The sequence below is a fragment of the Typopeltis vanoorti genome, chromosome 4 (genome assembly GCF_054136105.1).
Source record: "Typopeltis vanoorti isolate ZY-2024b chromosome 4, IOZ_Tvanoo_1.0, whole genome shotgun sequence".
NCBI classification, from domain to species: domain Eukaryota; kingdom Metazoa; phylum Arthropoda; class Arachnida; order Uropygi; family Thelyphonidae; genus Typopeltis; species Typopeltis vanoorti.
Window position 1 is genome coordinate 94531518 of NC_143552.1, and position 22777 is coordinate 94554294.

Below are 22777 nucleotides of genomic sequence, written 5' to 3' on the forward strand. Positions count from 1 at the left end.
TGGAAGATGAATTTCATTATCTCGTATGAGACCACTGTCCCACTTATTGGAGGCCTGAAGTGGCTTGAAAATGTTCCATGTTTGGTATCTAGAGCAGGGTTTCCAGACTATGTAAAAAATAAAAGAACAAAAAAAATATAAAATTGATAAAAGTAGAAAAAAAATAATCTTAGCCTACCCATAGTACAAATGTGCTATAGGTTTGCAAAATAACCTGTCATGGGTGAAAGCAACATAAAAAAAAAAAAAAGCAAAAAACCAGTTACAGCTGAGAACGATGCCATAATTTGCTTTCTGTTGGAAAGACCTTGGTTTGAATATAGTCTAGGATGTGAGGAATCTTTATAAGGGTCTGTTAGCCGAAGGTGAGTTGACTGATCTCATTACCTAGATAACAGGGTTTTCATCCTGCAAACTCTAGTCAAAAGAGAGAAAAACAGGAGAGAGGAGACTGAATCACAGTAAACTTTGGTATGCATTACCAAGCAGAATTCACTTTATTTTATGGTAACACCACTGTTTTAGTACAAACTGTTCTAAAATCTCATGCTAGTTTGCATGGATTCTTACAATTCCCTTTCACCTCTCACATAAATCTCTTAAGTATTATGAATTATCAAAAGTGTTATTATTTAATTAGAGATGTAAGAGACAGAAAACTGGGATTTTGTGTGTACAGAATTTATCAGTGTATTATATTAGTGCACAAAGAATTAATGGCCACATTTCAGAATGTTACAGTAGTTTGAATTAATGTCACTTACCTAAAATCTTTTTAATGAGCCAAATATTCTGATTTGTCCAATGAAAACAATAACACAGCCTTTAAAAGAAATTAGTCTTCAAACTGTGAAAAGTCACTAACCATCAAAGAAAATTCAACAGAAAAGTTATCCTGTGTGGGTACTACAGATGTGAACAATAAGTGTCTGACTATGTCAAGGAGAGAAGCACTTGATGGTCAACTGGTGTGAATGTCTACTTCCTAGTGTTGATTTCACTTTGTGTGAGTTAATGCAAATGATAGCAAGCATAAGTTGATGCAGATCTCTAGATATGGTTTTATGGAGACATTTAAAGAAATATGTGAAATTTATCTGAGTAACCTTAACAATAGAGAAAAGCAGGCATGTGTGTGTGTGAGAAAGAGAAAGTTAATAAAGTAATGTATGCATAATTTTTAATGATAAATCTGAAAACTGCTGAAAACTCCTTAGTAACTTTATAATTGTTTTTTTGAAACCACACACAATTCTTGCAAAATGCAAGTATGTTAGTTGCCTCTTTTATTATCTATAACAGAAGAGTAGCTAACAGAAAAATTACAGAAGTACCATGTTTGCATTTTCTTTCCTGTCTTAGTTTCTACATTTTTTTTTCAATAGTTTCCAGTATTTTTCTCCACCTTCATGAGATTTATCTTCTATATTTTTTTTTACCAAATTCCTTACTTGACTTTTCTTTAGATACTTTAACATTTAGAATTGGCTTCCTATATTTTTCTCTTCTGAACTTATTTTAATAGTATTACAATCTCAAAATAATAATAATAATAATAAAAGGATGTGGATTTCAAACTGGCATCCTCAGAGCAAAACAACGTTATGGTTTTACACATGACAGTGAATAAGTAAAACAATTCAAATTGTAAGACACTAAAAAACCAAAGTCCTAATTTGGCATCCTCTAATATTATATAATAATTATAATGTTGTATAAAAGAAGTTCTTACAATTGTAGGAATTAATCTTAAGATGACTTTCTCCCAAATTTTTGGCAGATTGATGCAGCCATACTTGCAAGGTTAGGAGTATGCTTTATAGCCTTTGCTGACTCTAAAAATATTGCACATTGGCTTTCTTCTATCTAATCCTGTGTGAAGGAGAGAGAGTGTTCAAAGCATGGTCTGCTAATCCTGACTTGCTATTATAATGGTAGCAAATGTATTTTTTATGTTCTTCAAGGCAGATTTTAATGGATCCTCTTGTCTACCTATAGTAGACAAGTCCACAGTCAGTTAAAGGGAACATCATACACTCTTGGATGAGCTAGAGGCTGAGTTTGTCCTTAAGAGAGTGGATCAGTTTGCTAATTTGACATGTGGTGTGAAGGCTATGTTTTATTAGTTCTTTTCTTTTCAGATGTACCTGGGATATAGAATAGGAATAGTGATGTTTTGTTCTTGTGTGTTTGGGGGGGAGAAGGACCACATAATATTTTATCTATTTTGTAGGGGCTGCAACCATTGGCCAAGAAAGTATGGTGAAGATAGTAGACTTCTGTGGAAAGTGCTGCATCATTAGAACAAACAGTCCTGGATCTATATGCGTTTTGGGAATTCCATACTTGGGCTGGATGGATGATAATGTGATTGTTTATGTAGGTAGATATCTTTTAATGTGTGTTGACTTTCTATAAATGGAAAAAAAAAAAAAATGAACTATATGAAAGGTGACTGACTAATGTGTAGAAAAAGGGTGAACTGTTATTTGATTCTTTTTCTAATGGGAAGTGAATTCTAGGATCTTGGCTGTTAAGGTAAGTTACAAAGGAATCCGAAGTGTCTTGCCTTTGGGCCAAATAACAAACACATGTGCCACTAACAGACACTCTTGATTTAATAAATTCTAACCCCTCTCCCATATCTTTGAATTATTCAGATTTTTTTTAAATTTTTATGTATTTATTATTATTTTTTTTATGTTGTTCCCACCCACGAAAGGTTATTAATAAACCTATAGTACATTTTTGTACTCTGGGTGGGCTAAGGATTTTTTTTTTTCCCATTTTTATCAGTTTTATATATATATTTTTTGTAATGTTTTATTTATTTTTACATATTCCAGAAACCCTGCTCTAGAGACCAAATGTAGAACTTTTTGAAACCACTTCAGGCCTCTAATAAGCAGGGCAGTGGTTTCACACTGGGCAATAAAATTCATCTCCCACCTTAAAGACAATCACAAGCATCCATGTCCACAGTAGGATTCAAACCTGTAACCTGTTGGTTGTAGAGCAGATACACTAACCACTCACAACCAGACCAGTAAGGATTTACTATTTGTGCAGGTTACTTGGTAAAGGAAAAATCTACAAACAGATTAATGGTACTGTAATGGGTTCCCACTCTTTCCCCTTTCTGCAAATATTTACATGGAGTACTTTGAGAACAAAAGTATGTACCACATACTTTTGTTCTCAACTATCTTCAAACATTTACTGTTTATGTGTTTGCCATTTTTGCTCCATGGTCAAGACACTTCAGATACATTTGCTACCATTATTATGGTAAGTCAGGATTGGCAGACGAAGCTTTGACCATCCCCTTCACACAGGGAAGCTATTTTTAGAGAGCTTTTTAGAGTCATATTATTCTAACCTTAACAAGTATAGCTGCATTAATCTGCCAAAACTAACAAGTATAAAAAGTATAAACCAAAACTAACCTTAACAAGTATAGCTGCATTAATCTCCAAAACTTGTTCTTAAGATGAGAAAGTCATCTTAAGAACAAGTCATACACAACTATAATAACTTCTTTTATACAACATTAGAGGGCACTAAATTAGGATTTTAGATCTTTTCTCAATTACAATTTGACTTGTTTCACTTATTCATCATGTGTAAACTATAACATATTGTTTTGCTCTGAGAATGTTGGTTTGAAATCCAACAAAATATAAATCAGTTAATAAATACATAATTTAGTATTTTTTTTTGTTGTTGTAATACCATTAAAATAAGTTATGAATAATGTCAACCACTTAAGCCTGTCAACAAGTTATGTTTTTCTTTGGATTCTTTCTATGTATGTACTGAGAAACTTACTTGTGATCAACTTTCAATAATATTTATTCTTTTCCAGGACTACCTCTAACTTGAGTTCACCATTAAGTTCAGATTTTTCTATCTTTGCAAATAACTTCACCACATGACTCTCTGGCTAAGTCAATCAATTCCTTTTTTCTTAAGATTATACTATGAAGTCTGCAGGTTTGGTTCTTTTGTTCAAACTTATATTTTTTTCCAAAAACATTTGTATATTTGATGTTTATCTTCTTACTATAATATTCATTTTTATCTTGCTTAACACTAAATGGTGATCACTCACTATTTCAAATCTCCTATATACTTTTCTCTCCTGAAATCATATGAATATATCACTATGAACTACAACATAGTCACTACTACATACAGATTATGACTTATCTGTGTGCTGGATAGCAGGTACCTGCCATTATTCTTTTCAGCATATGTTTTGAAAACAGTTTTATATGACTAGAATTCAGTTCCTATTCCTACTTTGCAATTTAAATCTACTTTTCCTTTCTCCATATTCAGCTTCTCTCCCTAATCACATAAAAAATGAAGCGAATCCAATGATAAAGGTGATATAAAAACTGAAGATATACCTCTTAATGTATAGAATAATTAATTTTAAAAATTGTTAAGTGAAATAAGTTTAAGAGAACAGTGGTAGAAAATATTCAAGAGAAATGCATTCAGTAGTACATATCAATACTTGAAGCAGAAAAGAAACCAGAAATCTGAAACATATAAAAGTTGAAGTAGATCACAAATGGTCAAATATGGAGGTATAAAAGTTTTATTACAGTTGCACCACATAATTCAAAAGGGCAAGTTGCAGATGATTGGAATAGAGCTCTTATAATCACCACCTATTTAAAGGGGAATAAAATAGTGTGAAACTGAAATAAAACTGAATTCAAATGTACTTGAGGCTAGGAAACATTGTGGAAGCAAAATTTGGGGGAAAACAAGCAAAGTTATTGCCAAATAGGAGTTATCAGGATCATATTTTCACTTTAAGAGAAATAAAGAAATCAGGAGAATCTGTATTTAAGTTTTGTTGATGCAAAAATGTCATGAGAACTGAAGGAGGTACAGAAGATGATTTAATATAAAAGCACTTTGAACTGAAAGAGGTATGGAAGATAGTTTGATATAAAATCAGGTGTAAGACAGGTGCCTACTTTCTCTGCTGTTATACATCATCTGTATCTCTGATGTTCATTCCCATTGCTACTAGCCACGTGGCAAAAAGGCTAAAATGTGGTGAATCGTGCTTCTACTGTTTCAAATGGTCATTTGTAAAGATATATTGAAAAATAAATAAAATCTTATTTAAAAAAATAAATGAAATTCCTGTAGAAAAACATCCTTAATAAAATTAATAATTTTACAACTTCTATGCATAGTTGTTGCCAGCAGCATTCTTTATTATTTTGAGTGCCACTTGAAGACTTTCTCAAAAATCCATACAGCCATTGGGTTTGAATATACTGCCTGTTGGTTGAAGAGTGGATACTGTCTGCTTCCCACAGACTGGTGCATATATAATACTATATACTATATGCTAAAATGCCAGAAAATTACCCAGCAGTCCAATATATAGGTGAATTGATGTAACAAATCGGAAATGTTTCATTTGAGAATATTGAAGATTTGACAAATATTATATTAATTTGGAAGAAAATTTTTATTAGACATCTAGTAATAATATAATTGTGTAGTATCATATTGTGTCCTGCATACCCCTGGAGGGAGAGTATATATATATATATATATATATATATATATATCAGGTAATTAATAAAGGAAAAGAAGTGAATTTTTTTACATGTAAGGCAACTGTTTCAATACTTAGTAGTACATAAAGAAATTTGTAAAGTGTATGGAAATAGGGTACATGTGTGAGAGAGAAATGTAAAATGCAACAACAATATAAACTAAACTAGTTCTCTTAATACCGCATGTTATTTAATGGGATAGCAGGTTTAAAATCATTTTTTCTAATGCATTTTTTTTATTTTAGGGGCTTAAAAGCCATGCAGTAACGATGTTTGAAGTGGGAAAATTGTCCGATGAATCGTTGGATAACTTTCTTCTTGAATTAGATAAGGTGAGGCATCCTCCCCCTCTTGAATTTTTAAGTATGATTGACTTTTCAACTTGCCATATATGCTATACAAAAACCTGTTGTACTTGTTTTTATTCTGTGTAATTTTCATGTTAGTTAATCATTATCTTCAGTGCCAGCTTGATTATTATTATTATGTGACACCTTCAAGGAGTCTAGAGACTCATTGAGGGAGGGCACCTACTCTACAACTCTGTCTCCACCAACTACCATCATCATCTACACCAACACCATCTATTGCCCGTCACTGCCACTAGTATTTTCACAGACAATCACAAACATCCATGCCCATGGTGGGGCTCGAACCCACAGCCTTTTGGCTTGAGAGCAGATACACTGACTACTCAGCCAACCAGGCCAGCCAGGATTGACTGAGTAGAAAGCATATCTGTTTTCCTAACAACAGGCAGTGGTTGAAGGCCTGAAATGACTTGATAATACTCTGTTTGTTCTCTAGAGCAGGTATCTAATCCTTAATATCATAGTAATACTAATTTACTATGTTTACAAACATTTGTACGTGTATTTGTATTATATAAATATCTGTATGCAGTATAAAAATTAAAAAATGTATGTGTGTATGGAAATAGTGGATATTAAAGATCCAACATTATTTCAAAGCTGAATGTATGTAGAAACTACATCCTTTTGATCAGAGAGCTTATGAGAATACAATCCTCAGCATCCGAGTTGCCTTAGCTTGTGCTACTTAAAAAACCATGACTGCTGTCCAAGCATCCATATAATATGCCTTTTATTGGTGCATTTGATGAAAGTTTCACTGCCTGACAGCTGTTTCAAACTAGAGCTAGAAGTCTTTGACTTTAACAAAAACACATAAAAATAATATCGATATGTAGACTTTGACAAAACTTTAGCAAAACAAGTGTTCTCTGCTAGGTTGGCAGGAAAACGACCCAGAGGAAGACCAAGATATAGGTGGATTGATATGGTACAAAGTGCCTTGGACGATAGAAATATAAGATCTGATAATGTTGGAGTCTTGACAAGTAACAGACTGATTTGGAGGAAAATTGTAGATAGGAAGTTAGTAATGATGTAAATTTTTCATGTAGTACTATCATATCCTGTACACCCCTTGAGGGTACATGTCAGGAATTTGATGATGATGACTTTGACAAATAAGTATAATTTTAAAATAAACTGGGTTTTATTTTGGTCATAAATATATAAAGGTAAGGAAAGTGACATTTCACCACCGATGCTTGTGACTTATTCTGGGTTAAAACTACATAAAAATAAATACACTTAAGGCAAACATGAGCATTATTAAAAAACAAACCATGTAGGAACATTACAGTTTAAGCTAAAAAGGAAACTACCTGGAGAGGAGGCATAGGTTAGAGCTTTGTTCATCATTGTGTGCAGATTGTCTGAAAAGTTGAAGTGTAGCATATGGAAAGATCTGATAAGTGATTTCCAAATATCACAGAGGATTAATCCTTGATTTCTATTAAGTGTGCCTTGTGAAAAGATGACCATAGTAGATTCTTCTATATTGCAAGCAGTCAAGTTACCATAGTAGATTCTTTTATATTGCAAGCAGTAAAGTTGTCTTCTATGTTGTAAGGCATGGAGCTTTTATTCCACTCTGTGTTTTTTTGGGGGGGGGGGGGGAGTAGGAATGAAATGCCAGGCCAGAGTTGTCTATTCTGATTTTGTTGATGTCTCCAAAGTGTTTTTCTGTCTTATTCCAAAACTTCTGGGTATCAGCTTATGTAAGAAAGACCATGGAATATTATAGACCCAAGGATGTTGATAGAATGAGCTGTGGTTTTTTAGGTGAATGCAATAAACCTCGTACAGTCAAAATGGATTTGAAAGTCACCCTGATGTCATTAGTTTTGAGGAAACTAGCAATCTTGATTTCAAGTCTACCCTACCAGTGTAAGGAATGGAAACTGAAGTCATGTAGTGAAGGATTTGGATTTTGCTGTGGAGTAGGATTACAGAATAGCAATTTGTATATATGAGGTTTTCTGAATATTTGTTCAGAAAATTTGGAATAAAGTTCATAAATCTTCATTAAGTTTTTCTTCATCTGTTTTGATAGATAGTGCTCTTTTTTGGGTGTATGTATAATAGTTAGTTTTTGTTACACGTGTGCAGTGAAGATGAGTGTAGGCAACAACCCATATGAGTAGACTTGCATACTATACACTAAGTGAGAAGTCTTCTTCAGATTTTTTTGGTAACTAAAACATTTAGGAAGGATAGCTTTCCTTCACTTCCTAGTTCCACAGTTCAAAAATTTTAATTTTTGATGGAATGAGTTGATAGATGAAAGGAAATCACATAACTCAGCTGCACTACATTTCCAGATGATGAAGATGTCATCTATGTATCCCCCCCAAATTGCAGGTTTACAGTTTATTGATGTGAGGAATCATTTTTCAAAGCTTTTCATGAATAAACTGGTATGTAGAGGAGACAGGACTACCAATTGCAAGGCCAGGTAGCTGCTTGAAAATATTTTCATTCCATCTGAAAAAATTAGTGGAGAGAATGTTTGAAAAGTTGAGAGGTGTCAGGAGGGAACAGATCATATAAGTTCCAGGACTTCATCTACAGGAATGAAGAACAATGAAACAGTATCTAGGCTTAAAATGTCTTTTATGCATGATGAAAATTTCAAATAGTTTTGGAACAAAGTGTTCACAGTTCTTTATGAAGGAGGCTGTATATCTGATATGGTTCTTAATAGATTATCAAGATGTGCTTGAATAAAAGTTATGTGCATGGACTAATCATCATCCACAATCAGCCTAAGAGGAATGCCTGTCTTATGCACTTTAGGTGCTCTTTTTTCCTCTAACTGTTGTATAGATGACCAAGATATTGCTTCCTGCTATTCCATGAACTATTCACAGTGTGCCACCTCTGAAATTTCACCAGAAGGACATCAGAAAATTACTTAATAGCCGTAATATTAATAAGTCTGCTAGTCCTGATGTTATTCCTCTAGTTGTATTTAAAGCTTGTTCTCCAGAACTAACATCCATATTGTATAATCTCTTCAAGCTGTCATACTCATCAGGCATCTGTCTAACATCTTGGGAGCAAGCTTCCATCCAGTCTGGTTCCCAAAAGCCAACCATCAAATATTATTATTATCCGAGATCTCCAGGGAGTCAAGGACTCATTGAGGGAGGCTATAAATCACCCAAAACAGCTATCATATCTTCCCTTAAATTCATTCACACTAGATGCACTCGCTACCCCCTGAGAGCAAATTATTCCACTCACTCACTGCTCTCTGGGAGAAAAACCTAGATCTTACTCCTTTCTTGACTGTGAACAAACTTCCATGGATGTCCCTGTGTTCTCTCTTCACCTTCCACATAATGAAAAATTTCATCAGATGATATCCTATAACACCCATTCAAAAGTTTGTAGACCTCTATCATATCACCCCTCTTTTTCCTTTTAACCAGAGTCTGCAATCCACATGCCCACAATCTGTCCTCATAATCTAAATCCCATAATCTGGATATAATCTCTGTAACTCTTCTTTGCACCCTTTCCACAGCTTCTTTATCCCCTTGGAACCTGGGTGACCAAATTTGCACACAAATTTGGTCTCCCAGTAGTCTTATCAAAGCCTTATAAAGAAGCAAAATGACTTCCTTATCCTTACATATCAAGGTTCGCTTCAACATTGCAATTATTCTCTGAGTTGTATTTGTAACTTTTGTTACGTGAACTTTGAACTTCAAATTCCTATCCACCAATATGCCAAGATCCCTTGCCTCTTCAGTTTCCTGTAGCATAACTCTGCTAATATAATATGTGACTAGAACTCTAATCACGCCAAAGTGCATAACTTTACACTTACTAACATTAAACTGATAGCCATTTTTGTTTGCCCAAATATCCAGCCTATTCAAATCATTTTGTAATTGCTGAATATCAGTAGCATCCCTGATTGCCCTACCTATCTTTGCATCATTGGCAAATAATTGCACATCTGATGTTAGATCCTGCCTGATGTCATTAATGTATAGATTGAACAATAATGACCCAAGGACTGAACCCTGAGGTATACCACTGGTCACCTTAAATCTGGCAGATTCACACCCATTGTATATCACTTTTTGATATCATTATTACTCTGACTTCACTCTCAAAATGATGGAAAGGTTATTAACAACCATCTGTTTTGCTCATCAATTACTTAATGATCACCACCAATATGGATTCTTTAGAAACATCAGGTGGTTGCCTTTTGTATTTCCAAGGCATTTGATCAAATATGTTATTGTGACCTTCTTATCAAGCTGCCATCTTATGGTATTCCTCGACTCTTTTTGAATTGATTGCCTGCTTCAATTCAAAGGTAGTTTCATCATATTTTTCAATCAGTGCTAGAGTACACCTGAATAGCATGCTTTCACCTACATTCTTCCTCCTATATATCAGTGAACTTGTCTTCTTTTTAACATCCACTCTTATTTATAGTTTTGATGATAAAAAAAAATGTCCATCACATCCTAGAAAGGATCTGAATCCAGGTCTCTCTCCAACTGAAAGGCAAATACCATAACATCCTCACAATGCTGAAACAGTTGATGTCACACAATAATGTTCATAAAGATATTGTATTGTAAAGATATATAAATCTGTTAAATAATTTGTCTATGGAGAAATTTTATCATTAATTATTAATCTGAAAAAAGAAAATGGACATTAAGAATCCTATGAAATATTTTTAAGCAAATTTTAAGAATTCTAATAAAAATAACACCATTCTGACACAGTACTATATTAAGCATATAGTATTATCCTAGGAGAATGATGCTTTTATTTATTTATTTATTTATTTATTTATTTTTTTAAATCAGTCACACACACACACACACACAAGAGGTCCCGAAACCTATGACACAACAGTGCCATGTGTAGGCAAGCAGTTGGAGAGAGAGAGAAAACAGGAATTTGTTTCCATGTTCCTTGAAGAGTTGAGGGTTGTAATCATTGGAAAAAACAGTATGGGGAAGACTATTCCAAAGAGTAGAAGTGTTGAGAATGAAGGAAGAGGAGAAGTGGGTTGAGAAGTTAATTTGATAAGTTTTTGTAGATGGGTGTTGATCAACAGATGGCTGTGCTCGTAAGTGAAGAAATGGTAGTAGCCAGTTTAGTAGAGCAGCTTCCGTGGAAATACTTAGAGAAAAGACATAATGTAGAAACAGAGCATCTGTGGGAAAGGACCCTACAAATGCAATTGAATACAATCAAGCATTTTGTGGAAGGTCCAAGGGAAGATGTGCTCATATGAACATTTCTGATCATTCAGATGAAAAATATAGTAAAAAATAAGGTATTATTCGAGCAAAATAGTATATTTTAAGTGGAGAAAGCTGTTAACTTATGTGAAAAACATGCTACTTGAATCTTATTTTTTAAATTTTTTTGTCTAAAATATTTGAATTCTTGTAGAAGAAAGGTGTGCATGTTCCCTTCCTTACCCCTTTCTCCTCCTCCCCATGCATGTGCTTGCATGCACATGCACAGACATATTCTCTTACTATTGAAATGATGCATTCTCTTTTTCTCTTTTTAGGTTGCAGATATAGGTGAGGGAGAGGCACAGAGATATTTTGATCATGCATTAACTCTTCGTAATACCATTATATTTCTTCGCCATAATCCTGAGATGTTGGCTTCTCCTGGAGAACAGGATGACGGTTCTGATAATATGACTGTAACTGGGCTTGGACTAGACTTAATTCGATGTGAAAGTTTGCAGAATTTGGAACAAGACATTTGCAGTAGGCTGCTTAACAAGAATTATGTGTTAGTTCTCGTTTTTTGACTCTCTTAATTTGTGATAATGTTTTTAAATATATTTTAATGAATACTCTTTTTTTTTGTTAATGCTCAAGTAGTTTTTGTGTGTGTGTGTGTGAGAGAGACAGAGATTTCTGGATTTAAAAAAAAAAACGTGTTAATCAAAAATTCTTCTCTGCATTGTAAATCAAAACAAAAAGAAATTGAAAATATTATATTCGGTGACTGCTGCTAGTAAAAGCAGTCATTTTAAACCTTGATCCTAAATCGTTATCAGATTGTAATATAATCATTTTGATAGTGTCCTAGCCTCTTGCTCTAGCAAGAGTCAGTTATAGTGGATAGTCAGTTTGGTATAGTGGATAGTTTATTGTAGTGAATTTTATTTCACATTTACCTATATAGGGTTTTGGTTGGGCCTTTTAGTGGTTTGTTATAGTGAGTGAGTTTGTACTGGTATTTGCTATATTGATAGTACACTCTAAATATGTATTTTAATTATTTTCAACCAGTAATTTATATTAGCTGTTTTATTTTAAACCATTAATATTTAAAACATTAATCTAATACATTAAACCATTAATGTATTAGAAATATTGGAATTACAGTGTGCCAAAAAATCACTAACCTTAGATTTGTCATAGAATAACTTGGAATTGACATCCTTGTTAACATTGACCTAATAGCAGACAATGGACATCAGTTATGATAATTAATAGTTTCTAAGGCATTCAGTGATTCTTCTTCTTATTATTTCAGTAACCTACATGGAGTCAACAGACTTATCATGGGAGGCCCACTCAACCAGCAACATGTTTATCATAATGAACTTTGAAGTTATTTACACTACCTGCATTCACAATACATTCCACTTACCACCAACTCTCCACATAAAAAAAATCTCCTCCTCACACCCTTCTTCACCACATCTTTATACAACGTCCAGGGATGGCCTCTCATTTTTCCCAACTTAACATCCACTCTTATAATTCCATCTCTGTTAATCTGGTAGAATCCCTTAATTAACTTGTAATTATGGATTTGTGTTGTCTGTCTTTTTCCTGGTGGTTACCAGAGTTGACCTCCCTGAGTGGCTAATATCACAAATTCGGATCCAGAATATTATTATTATAATAATAAGTTAAGAGATTGAGTGAGAGACAAAGAAAATTCAAAAGTAATATCTTTATTTACAAATAATTAATATTAGTGTAGATTTATAGTATTGCCTTAACATTGTGTGTAAAATGTTTGTGTTTCACAAGCACTATTTGTTATGTCGTTACTTTCTCTTTATTCGACCTGTTCTACCTCTAAATAGCCTTCTTTCTAATCTACTGTTGTGCCTTTAAAATATTAATTCAGATCTATTTCCTCTTCGGATATTGGCAAAATTTTTATTATGCTGCACCAGCCAATATCCTATGACAGAAGAGACTCTTGTTCAGGGAAACAATTCTAAATTTAAAAGGGATACACACAATAATTAATCTTACGCTAGCACTGTGCAGATTCAGTTAGCAGTCATGACCTGAATCTCACTTCAGCAATAATATCTAATTCTTTCCTGCCAAAAGGTTCTATTTCATAAGTGGTAGTTTGAATTCGTAATCAGGCATAAACTCAGGTATAAGGTATAAAACGTTTATTGGAAAAGCATAAAACATTTAAAGTTAAGAAAATTCAAATACTCAATAGAACAATACTCAATCTAAGTTAAGGTTCATACCAAATCACAACAATGAATTTGAGTAAGCTAAATCCTTCAATTACGAAAGGATAAGATGAATAAGATGAAGTGTAAGCATAACACTACTAGTATATAATTCCTTTCACAAGTTATTCACAGAACATGCATTGAACACTTTCATTAATACTCTATCAATAACCATCTTAATTCTAAATTTCATTAGTTAAGCCTAGCCATTCTCAATCAAAATACTGCCTATCAACAATTCTTCTTTGTTCCATGTGGTCTTAACTAATTCAATCAAATTCTCACTTAAAGGTTCTCTATTAGTATAATAAATTAGTTTAATCCTTTATCAAGTGAGAGCAAACAAAGTTTGCACCTGAAAATATCTTCAGGACTGAATATGGTGTACTATTTTACCTGGGTAATTAGAAGAAACACATGTATAAACCACAGTGAAAATTATTTAATTGTAAATATTTCATTCTAAGTATCTTAGGACATCATCAGTACAGTATTTAAACAAAAATTAGGAATAACATACAGTTAGGGTGCATGATTACAATAGAATCTCATGAAAACGTGCATAACGTGCTAAAGTAGTACAAAAAAAAAAAAAAAAAAAACGTTAATTATTTAACACAGTTTTGTATGATAATTTCCCATACTTTAGGAATAGTAAGAACGTCGTTGCAGTTTGGGTTTGGACTATGTAGTAGGGCTTCAGAACTTTCTTTGTATAAACGTTCATGTTTAAATATAGATCTATGTAAAAGTTTAGCCTTTTCCCAATGAATCCTATGGTTTGAATTTTTAATTCCATGTTGAGAGAGGCCAGATTTCTGCGGTTTAAGAAGACGAATGTGGTCTAGATGTTCCGAGATGCGTTTCTGGACAGACCTACCTGTCTGTTCAAAATAAGATAATTTGCATGAGCATAGAATCTCATAAACACCAGGTAACATCAAGGGTGAGAATTTGTCCTTAGGAGAAGGTAATAATTTGTAAATTTGGTTGATAGGTTTGTAAGTAGTGGCAAAATTGTATTTCTTCATAATTTTAGAAAGACGTTCTGAGATGCCTTTAACGTAAGGTATGGGAATCCTATGCACTTCTTCCTGTCTGGTTTGATGTATGCAGAAGTGACTGATGATTTTTTGAGTTGTTTTGGGATTATATCCATTTAGGATGGCTGTATTTTTGATAACTTCTAATTCCTGGTTTAAAGATTCTTCAGAGGAGCAGAATTTGTGTGCTCTGGAAACTAGTGATTTAATAATGCCAGATTTCTGAGATGGATGATGAACAGAAGAATTGTGAATGTAGCGACCTGAGAATGTAGGCTTGCGAAAGACGGAAGTGGTGATGGAACCGTCTTCTTTTCTTTTGATGTGTAAATCCAAAAAAGAGATACCCTGTGGAGTTCTTTTTCTAACATAAAGTTCATGCGATGATGAAGAAGGTTAATTTTATCTAGAAACAGTTGTAATTCAGGTTCGGGATGATTCCATACTGCAAATACGTCATCGACATATCTTAGCCAAATTTTTGGTTTGGGTTCAAAAGTGAATATTTTTTCCTCAAGGTGTTCTAGAAACAAATTTGCTAGGTTTGGTGATAAAGGAGATCCCATTGCTGTTCCTTCCTCTTGCTTGTAAATTTGACCTTTCCAGGTGAAGTAACCTGATGCAATAACAAACTTGAACAATTCAACTATATCAGACGGAAATTTTTGAGTTAGTAATTCTATTGTTTCTTTATGGGGAATGTTAGTGAAGAGGGAGACAATGTCGAAGCTGATTAACAAGTCAGTTTTTGATAGTTGAATGTCTTTAATTTTTGTGTGAAGCTCAGAATTTTTGATTGAAGAGACTGAGTGGCCTATGTGAGGGCAGAGAAGGTTAGATAAGAATCTTGATAACTTGTACGTTGGACAGCCAATACAGTCTACGACAGGTCTAAGTGGAACGTTAGTTTTGTGTAGCTTAGGTAAGCCATAAATTCTAGGAGGTCTTGCATGGTATGTCTTAAGTTTTTTTTATTGTTTCTTCATCTAAGGAGGAAGTTTCATTAAGTAGCTTATTTAATTTTCCGAGATGACGATTCGTAGGATCAAAATCCAATTTGGAGTAAGTATTACGATCTCGAAGAAGTAAATTAATTTTTCGGTCATAATCAAGAACCACAGTGGTATTTCCTTTATCAGATCTAGTAATGATTAAATTTTTGTTACGTTTTAAGGAAATAATAGCTTTCAATTCCGACGGTGAGATATTTAATTCTGAAGGTTTGGCATTGTAGATCACTTTAGCTACTTCGAAACGAAGTTTGTTGGCTTCAATACTGGAGAGATGCTTTATGTTTCTTTCTATATTATGTATAAAGTCTAAATATGGGAAACACTTTGGTGAAATCGCAAATTTATGGCCTCTTGCTAGAACATTTAATTCATCTTTTGTTAGTTGACAGTTAGATAAATTGACTACCCATTTTTCTGTTGGTAATTTGTTAGTGATCTTTTTTGATCGATTTAATAGATTAAGGTATTTAATATGTAGAGCACTACTGCTTTTATCAAAAGCTTTTTTTCCCGAATTCGTTGAGACAGTTATAATTAATTGTAGCAATTCTTGATTTAACGTATTTGACAAATCTGTTTCTAGTTCTGTAATATTTAAATTGTTTGTTGCTAGTTCATGCTTAGGCACTCGTAACTGATTGAGTAGTAAGGAATGACTTGCTTTTTGATAGATTTTATGGGCGCCTGGAGATTTGATGGTTTCTTTCAGTTTTGCAAAGGTTGGAATAAGATTATCACGTCTGCACTTTTTTAAAAAAGATATTCTAGCTCGTAGCTTACCCTGTTTTAGTTGCAGTTTTCCTAGTAAGTTTGTCTTCTGCGCTGTCATTTCCCCGTGAAGGAATAAAACTTTTTTAAACAACGAAACCTGTGGTGCATTCATTAATTAGAAGAAACACGTATAAACCACAGTGAAAATTATTTAATTGTAAATATTTCATCCTAAGTAACTTAGGACATCATCAGTACAGTATTTTAGTGGTAAGACTTATACGTTGGTTAGACATAACTGGTAATTAATTTACGGAATTAACAACGCATATAAAGTAAATTAATTAAAGATAACTTTAATGAATCACTTCTATATTTCGACAATGTCATATTGTCATCTTCAGGAACATAAAGATATGGTAAATTCACTACAGGAACTAACAAAGCAAATGAGGAAGAAATTAAGACACTAATTTTGTTCCTAAAGTCCTAATGGTGCCCTCTTGTGGGCTAATTTGGTAGTCTTGCCGTTGGGCTGAAGTTCTCATAATGAAAGTCTCCCAAATTTGGGGCAGTTTCATGCACCCAAATTTGTTGAGGTTAGGAACGTTTTTTAGAGCTGCTGAAGATTCTTTGAATAATCTTTCGTATTTAAACTTGCTGCGATGGATTATTTTTGTCTTCTTCCAACGAATTTTATGGTGGGTATCTAAGGCATGGTCTGCCAGCCCAGAGCGGCTGTACTGGTGAAACCGGATGTAGTCTTGGTGTTCTGAAATCCTGATATTTGTTGTTCTGCCTGTTTGGCCAAAGTAGGACAATTTGCAGCTGTAAGGGACCTGGTATACACCAGGTAGGTCTAGGGGAAGTGGTTGGTCTTTGGTAGAGCGGATAAGGGATGCCAACTTTTTATATGGTCTGTAACAGGAAGTAAGGTCATATTTCTTGAGGATATTAGTTATTTTTTCAGAGGTGCCCTGGATGTAGGGGATAGTGATAGACTTGGTGTAGTCTTTATTGTTGAGGGGGGGAGGGGGGTTGTGGTTTTCAGGTTTTAGTATTTTGGAATATGGAACTAAATGGTACTGGAATATGGTACTATGGAACTAAACCACATCCTCAACACTTTCGTAGCCAATGGCTATAACCCCAAAAAAATCCAAAAAATACTAAAACCTGAAAACCACAACTCCCCTCCCCCCCTCAACAATAAAGACTACACCAAGTCTATCACTATCCCCTACATCCAGGGCACCTCTGAAAAAATAACTAATATCCTCAAGAAATATGACCTTACTTCCTGTTACAGACCATATAAAAAGTTGGCATCCCTTATCCGCTCTACCAAAGACCAACCACTTCCCCTAGACCTACCTGGTGTATACCAGGTCCCTTGCAGCTGCAAATTGTCCTACTTTGGCCAAACAGGCAGAACAACAAATATCAGGATTTCAGAACACCAAGACTACATCCGGTTTCACCAGTACAGCCGCTCTGGGCTGGCAGACCATGCCTTAGATACCCACCATAAAATTCGTTGGAAGAAGACAAAAATAATCCATCGCAGCAAGTTTAAATACGAAAGATTATTCAAAGAATCTTCAGCAGCTCTAAAAAACGTTCCTAACCTCAACAAATTTGGGTGCATGAAACTGCCCCAAATTTGGGAGACTTTCATTATGAGAACTTCAGCCCAACGGCAAGACTACCAAATTAGCCCACAAGAGGGCACCATTAGGACTTTAGGAACAAAATTAGTGTCTTAATTTCTTCCTCATTTGCTTTGTTAGTTCCTGTAGTGCACATACCATATCTTTATGTTCCTGTAGATGACAATGTGACATTGTCGAAATATAGAAGTGATTCATTAAAGTTATCTTTAATTAATTTACTTTATATGCGTTGTTAATTCCGTAAATTAATTACCAGTACAGTATTTAAACAAAAATTAGGAATAACATACAGTTAAGGTGCATGATTACAATAGAATCTCATGAAAACGTGCACAACGTGCTAAAGTAGTACAAAAAAAAAAAAAAAAACGTTAATTATTTAACACAGTTTTGTATGATAATTTCCCATACTTTAGGAATAGTAAGAACGTCGTTGTGGTTTAGGTTTGGTCTGTGTAGTAGGGCTTCAGAACTTTCTTTGTATAAACGTTCATGTTTAAATATAGATCTATGTAAAAGTTTAGCCTTTTCTCAATGGATCCTATGGTTCATCATCATCAAATTCCTGCCATGTACCCTCAAGGGGTGTACAGGATATGACAGTACTACATGAAAAAATGACATCATTACTAACTTCCTATCTACAATTTTCCTCCAAATCAGTCTGTTACTTGTCAAGACTCCAACATTATCAGATCTTATATTTCTATCGTCTAAGGCACTTTGTACAGTATCAATCCACCTATATCTTGGTCTTCTTCTGGGTCGTTTTCCTGCCAACCTGGCAGAGAACACTTGTTTTGCTAATCTTTCCTCTCCCATTCTATTTAAGTGACCATACCATCTCAGATTAGCTCTGCTAACGCATTCCTGGATGCTGACAATGTCAAGTTCTTTCCTAATATCCTCATTTTTAATATGATATTGCCATTGATGCCATCTGTTCACGCTTTCTAATCTTTCTCAGGACTCTCATATCTGCGGTCTCTAGTCTTTGGTCAAGTGTTTTACTTCTGACCCAGCTCTCAGATCCATAAGTTAAAATTGGTTTTTTACACTGTCTTGTATACAGCTAATTTAGTGTTCCGACTAATTTCTTTCTTATTCCATATGAATTTATTCAATTGACTTCCCACCATACCAGCTTTGCTGATTCTGTTGTCTATTTCTATATTTAGTTTACCATCTTCAGTAAAAATTGTGCCTAAGTAGCTGAAATGTTTTACTTGTTCCACAAGTTCTCCATTCACAACACAGTTGACATTTTCAATGATTCTGCCTATTTTCATTGTCTTTGTCTTTTTATTGCTGACCTTCATACCATATCTATTACAACAGCTATTCAATTTAGTCAGAGAATCTTGCAGACTTGTAGCGGATTTATTTAGAAGTATAACATCATCTGCATAAAGCAAAGAGCTGACATTAACATCTCCAATTTTGATATCAGGTTTAATACCACATTCCTTCATAATGTGATCCATATAGATAATGAATAACAGAGGGGATAATGTACATCCTTGTCTCACACCAGATTTAACATTAAACCATCTTCCTGTACTTCCTTCAATTCTAACTGCTGACTCACAACTCAAATAAAGACTAACTATTGCTTGATATAATGCCCCATTGACACCATATAACTGCAGCGTATTGAATAGCTTCTCTCTTGGCACCTTGTCATATGCCTTTTCCAAATCGACAAAACTTAAATACAGATCTTTGTTATATTCCCATGCTTTCTCGACTATTTGTCGTAAAATGAAGATCTGATCATGACAGCCTCTATTTGGCCTGAATCCAGCTTGTTCTTCACCAAGCTTTTCTTCCACAATTCTTCTCAACCGTTTCTCAAGTATACTTGCATAGATCTTGCCAGGAACACTCAGTAGGGAAATACCTCTGTAATTCTCACATTCAGTTTTATTTCCCTTTTTATATATGGGTACTATGAGAGCTCTACTCCAATCATCGGGAATTCGTCCCTCTGCCCAGGCTTTCTGAACTATGCAGTGCAGCCACTGTAAGACTCTTATACCACCATACTTCAGCATTTCTGGTCGAATATCATATACTCCTGCTGCCTTTCCACATTTCAAGCCTTTGATGGCTTTTTCTACTTCAAGTATGGATATGTATTCCTGACTGCATGCCTGGTCAGTGTTTTTTATCACTGTGCTGTCATCACTGCTTGTTTCATTTAGCAGTTTTTCAAAGTAATTACTCCATACTTCAAGGATATCTTTTTCTCCTGTTTTCATTTCACCTTTATCATCTCTAATTCCTTTTACAGCACTCTTTCCTCCATTCCTAAGCTTCTTCAACAACCTCCAGAATATTTTGCCGCCTTCTTGATATTTATTTTCTATATTCTTGCCAAAGTCCTCCCATGACTTTTGTTTAGCTAGTTTTACACACTGTTTAGCTTTCTTACATTTGTCTCTGTATTCTGTAAGAGTAAAAGCTGACTTATTTGCCAGGAACTTTTGATATGCTTTCTTCTTTTCCTTCACTGCCTCTTTAACTTCCTGTGTCCACCAGGGAGTTCTGATTTTTTTATCCTTGCACACAACCTCACCACATGCCTCTCTGGCAGAATCAATCAATGTTTCCTTCCGAGTTTGCCACTGAATCTCCAAGGTTTGATTCCTGTTCTCAAACTCTTTCATTTTCTTTTCAATAATATTTCTGTATTTTAGTCTACAGTTCACATCTGAGAGCTGCTCAATTTTTATTCGCTTTAAAACTTTCTTACATGTTATTCTTTTCAATATGAAATTCAATTTTATCCTGCTCAAGACTAAATAGTGATCACTTCCAATTTCAAATCCTCTGTACACTCTGGTGTCCTGCACCAGGAAGAAAACATCACTATCAACAATAACATAGTCAATGAGACTTTTCTTATTCCTAGCCTCTTCTCTCCATGTGAATTTGTGCAAATTTTTATGTTGGAACATGATGTTACTAATAACCAGTCCATGTCCTGAGCAGAAATCCAACAGATATTTGCCATTATTATTAGCTTTGCTCTTTTCTCCAAATTTTCCCAAAATATTTTTGTATGTCTCACAATCATTTCCTACTCTGCTATTTAGATCCCCAACAAGGACCAACTTTTCCTTTTTCATTGTGTCAGTTGCTTTTTCTAAAGCCTCAAAAAATTCCTCCACTTCTACCTTAGTAGAGCCTTCTGTGGGACCATAGGCACAAATAAGTCTCATTGTCCAGTTCCCCATTCTCATATTTGCCCACATTACTCTACTTGAGACTGACTGCCATTCAAGAAGATTAGCCTCGTATTTTGTGTTGAATACTATGGCTACTCCTTCTTTTCCTTGATTGTCATTGCCTGAATATAACATTTTGTATTTATTGCTCAGAAAGATTTCACCAGTTTTGGTCTTTTTTGTTTCAGTCACCCCTATTATGTCGATCTGGTACTTATCTAATTCCTCAGCTAGCTCCATTTCTTTGCCATTCAGGCTTTTTACGTTGATAGTACCGATCTTTAACTCTGGTGATGTTGAGTTGGGGTTTGTTTTCAGATTTGTTCCAGTAGCTGACTTTTCGCTGTTCGCCCTGGTTCCCTGGCGAAAACAACAGGGGCCTTGTTTAACCGGGCGACGCCCCAGCCGGCATGAAATTTTGTCATGTTGTACCATCATTTTTTATTTTGGTTTAACCAATAAGAATACAATTTGGTCGGCTAAATCCCAAATTGCCAGCCCATCCTCGTTCGTTCAGTATCAAAGTAGATACCCAACAGGGTGCACCACGAGAAGGTGATGATTGGACATTAGTTCAGAAGCCCTAGTCGGTTCTCCGCATTCCTTTAAAGGCTATGTGGAGGTCTCCTCTCAGTTATACAGCTTTGACCATCCTATGGTTTGGATTTTCAATTCCGCGTTGAGAGAGGCCAGATTTCTGCGGTTTAAGAAGACGAATATGGTCTTGATGTTCCGAGATGCGTTTCTGAACAGACCTACCTGTCTGTCCAAAGTAAGATAATTTGCATGAGCATGGAATCTCATAAACACCAGGTAACATCAAGTGTGAGAATTTGTCCTTAGGAGAAGGTAATAAGTTGTAAATTTGGTTGATAGGTTTGTATGTAGTGGCAAAATTGTATTTCTTCATAATTTTAGAAAGACGTTCTGAGATGCTTTTAACGTAAGGTATGGGAATCCTATGCACTTCTTCCTGTCTGGTTTGATGTATACAAAAGTGACTGATGATTTTTTGAGTTGTTTTGGGATTATATCCATTTAGGATGGCTGTATTTTTGATAACTTCTAATTCCTGGTTTAAAGATTCTTCAGAGGAGCAGAATTTGTGTGCTCTGGAAACTAGTGATTTAATAATGCCAGATTTCTGAGATGGATGATGAGCAGAAGAATTGTGAATGTAGCAACCTGAGAATGTAGGCTTGCGAAAGACGGAAGTGGTGATGGAACCGTCTTCTTTTCTTTTGATGTGTAAATCCAAAAAAGAGATACCCTGTGGAGATTCTTTTTCTAACGTAAAGTTGATGCGATGATGAAGAAGGTTAATTTTATCTAGAAACAGTTGTAATTCAGGTTTGGGATCAGATCTCCTTAGGGCGTCCATAAAATCTAACAAAAAGCAAGTCATTCTTTACTACTCAATCAGTTACGAGTGTCTAAGCATGAACTAGCAACAAACAATTTAAATATTACAGAACTAGAAACAGATTTGTCAAATACTTTAAATCAAGAATTGCTACAATTAATTATAACTGTCTCAACGAATTCGGGGAAAAAAAGCTTTTGATAAAAGCAGTAGTGCTCTACATATTAAATACCTTAAGCTATTAAATCGATCAAAAAAGATCACTAACAAATTACCAA

General features: G+C 34.5%; 1 protein-coding gene across 1 annotated transcript in view; it reads left to right on the plus strand.

Annotated features, from left to right (window-relative positions):
• The window catches only part of LOC150107504 (protein FAM91A1), a 228540-nt gene that overhangs the window by 138590 nt on the left and 67173 nt on the right, over nt 1-22777 (plus strand). Inside the window, exons 14-15 of the mRNA XM_090391353.1 lie at nt 5837-5923; nt 11523-11755. Of these exons, the coding sequence (XP_090247479.1) occupies nt 5837-5923; nt 11523-11755 (320 nt within the window). The remainder of the gene's footprint in view (nt 1-5836; nt 5924-11522; nt 11756-22777) is intronic.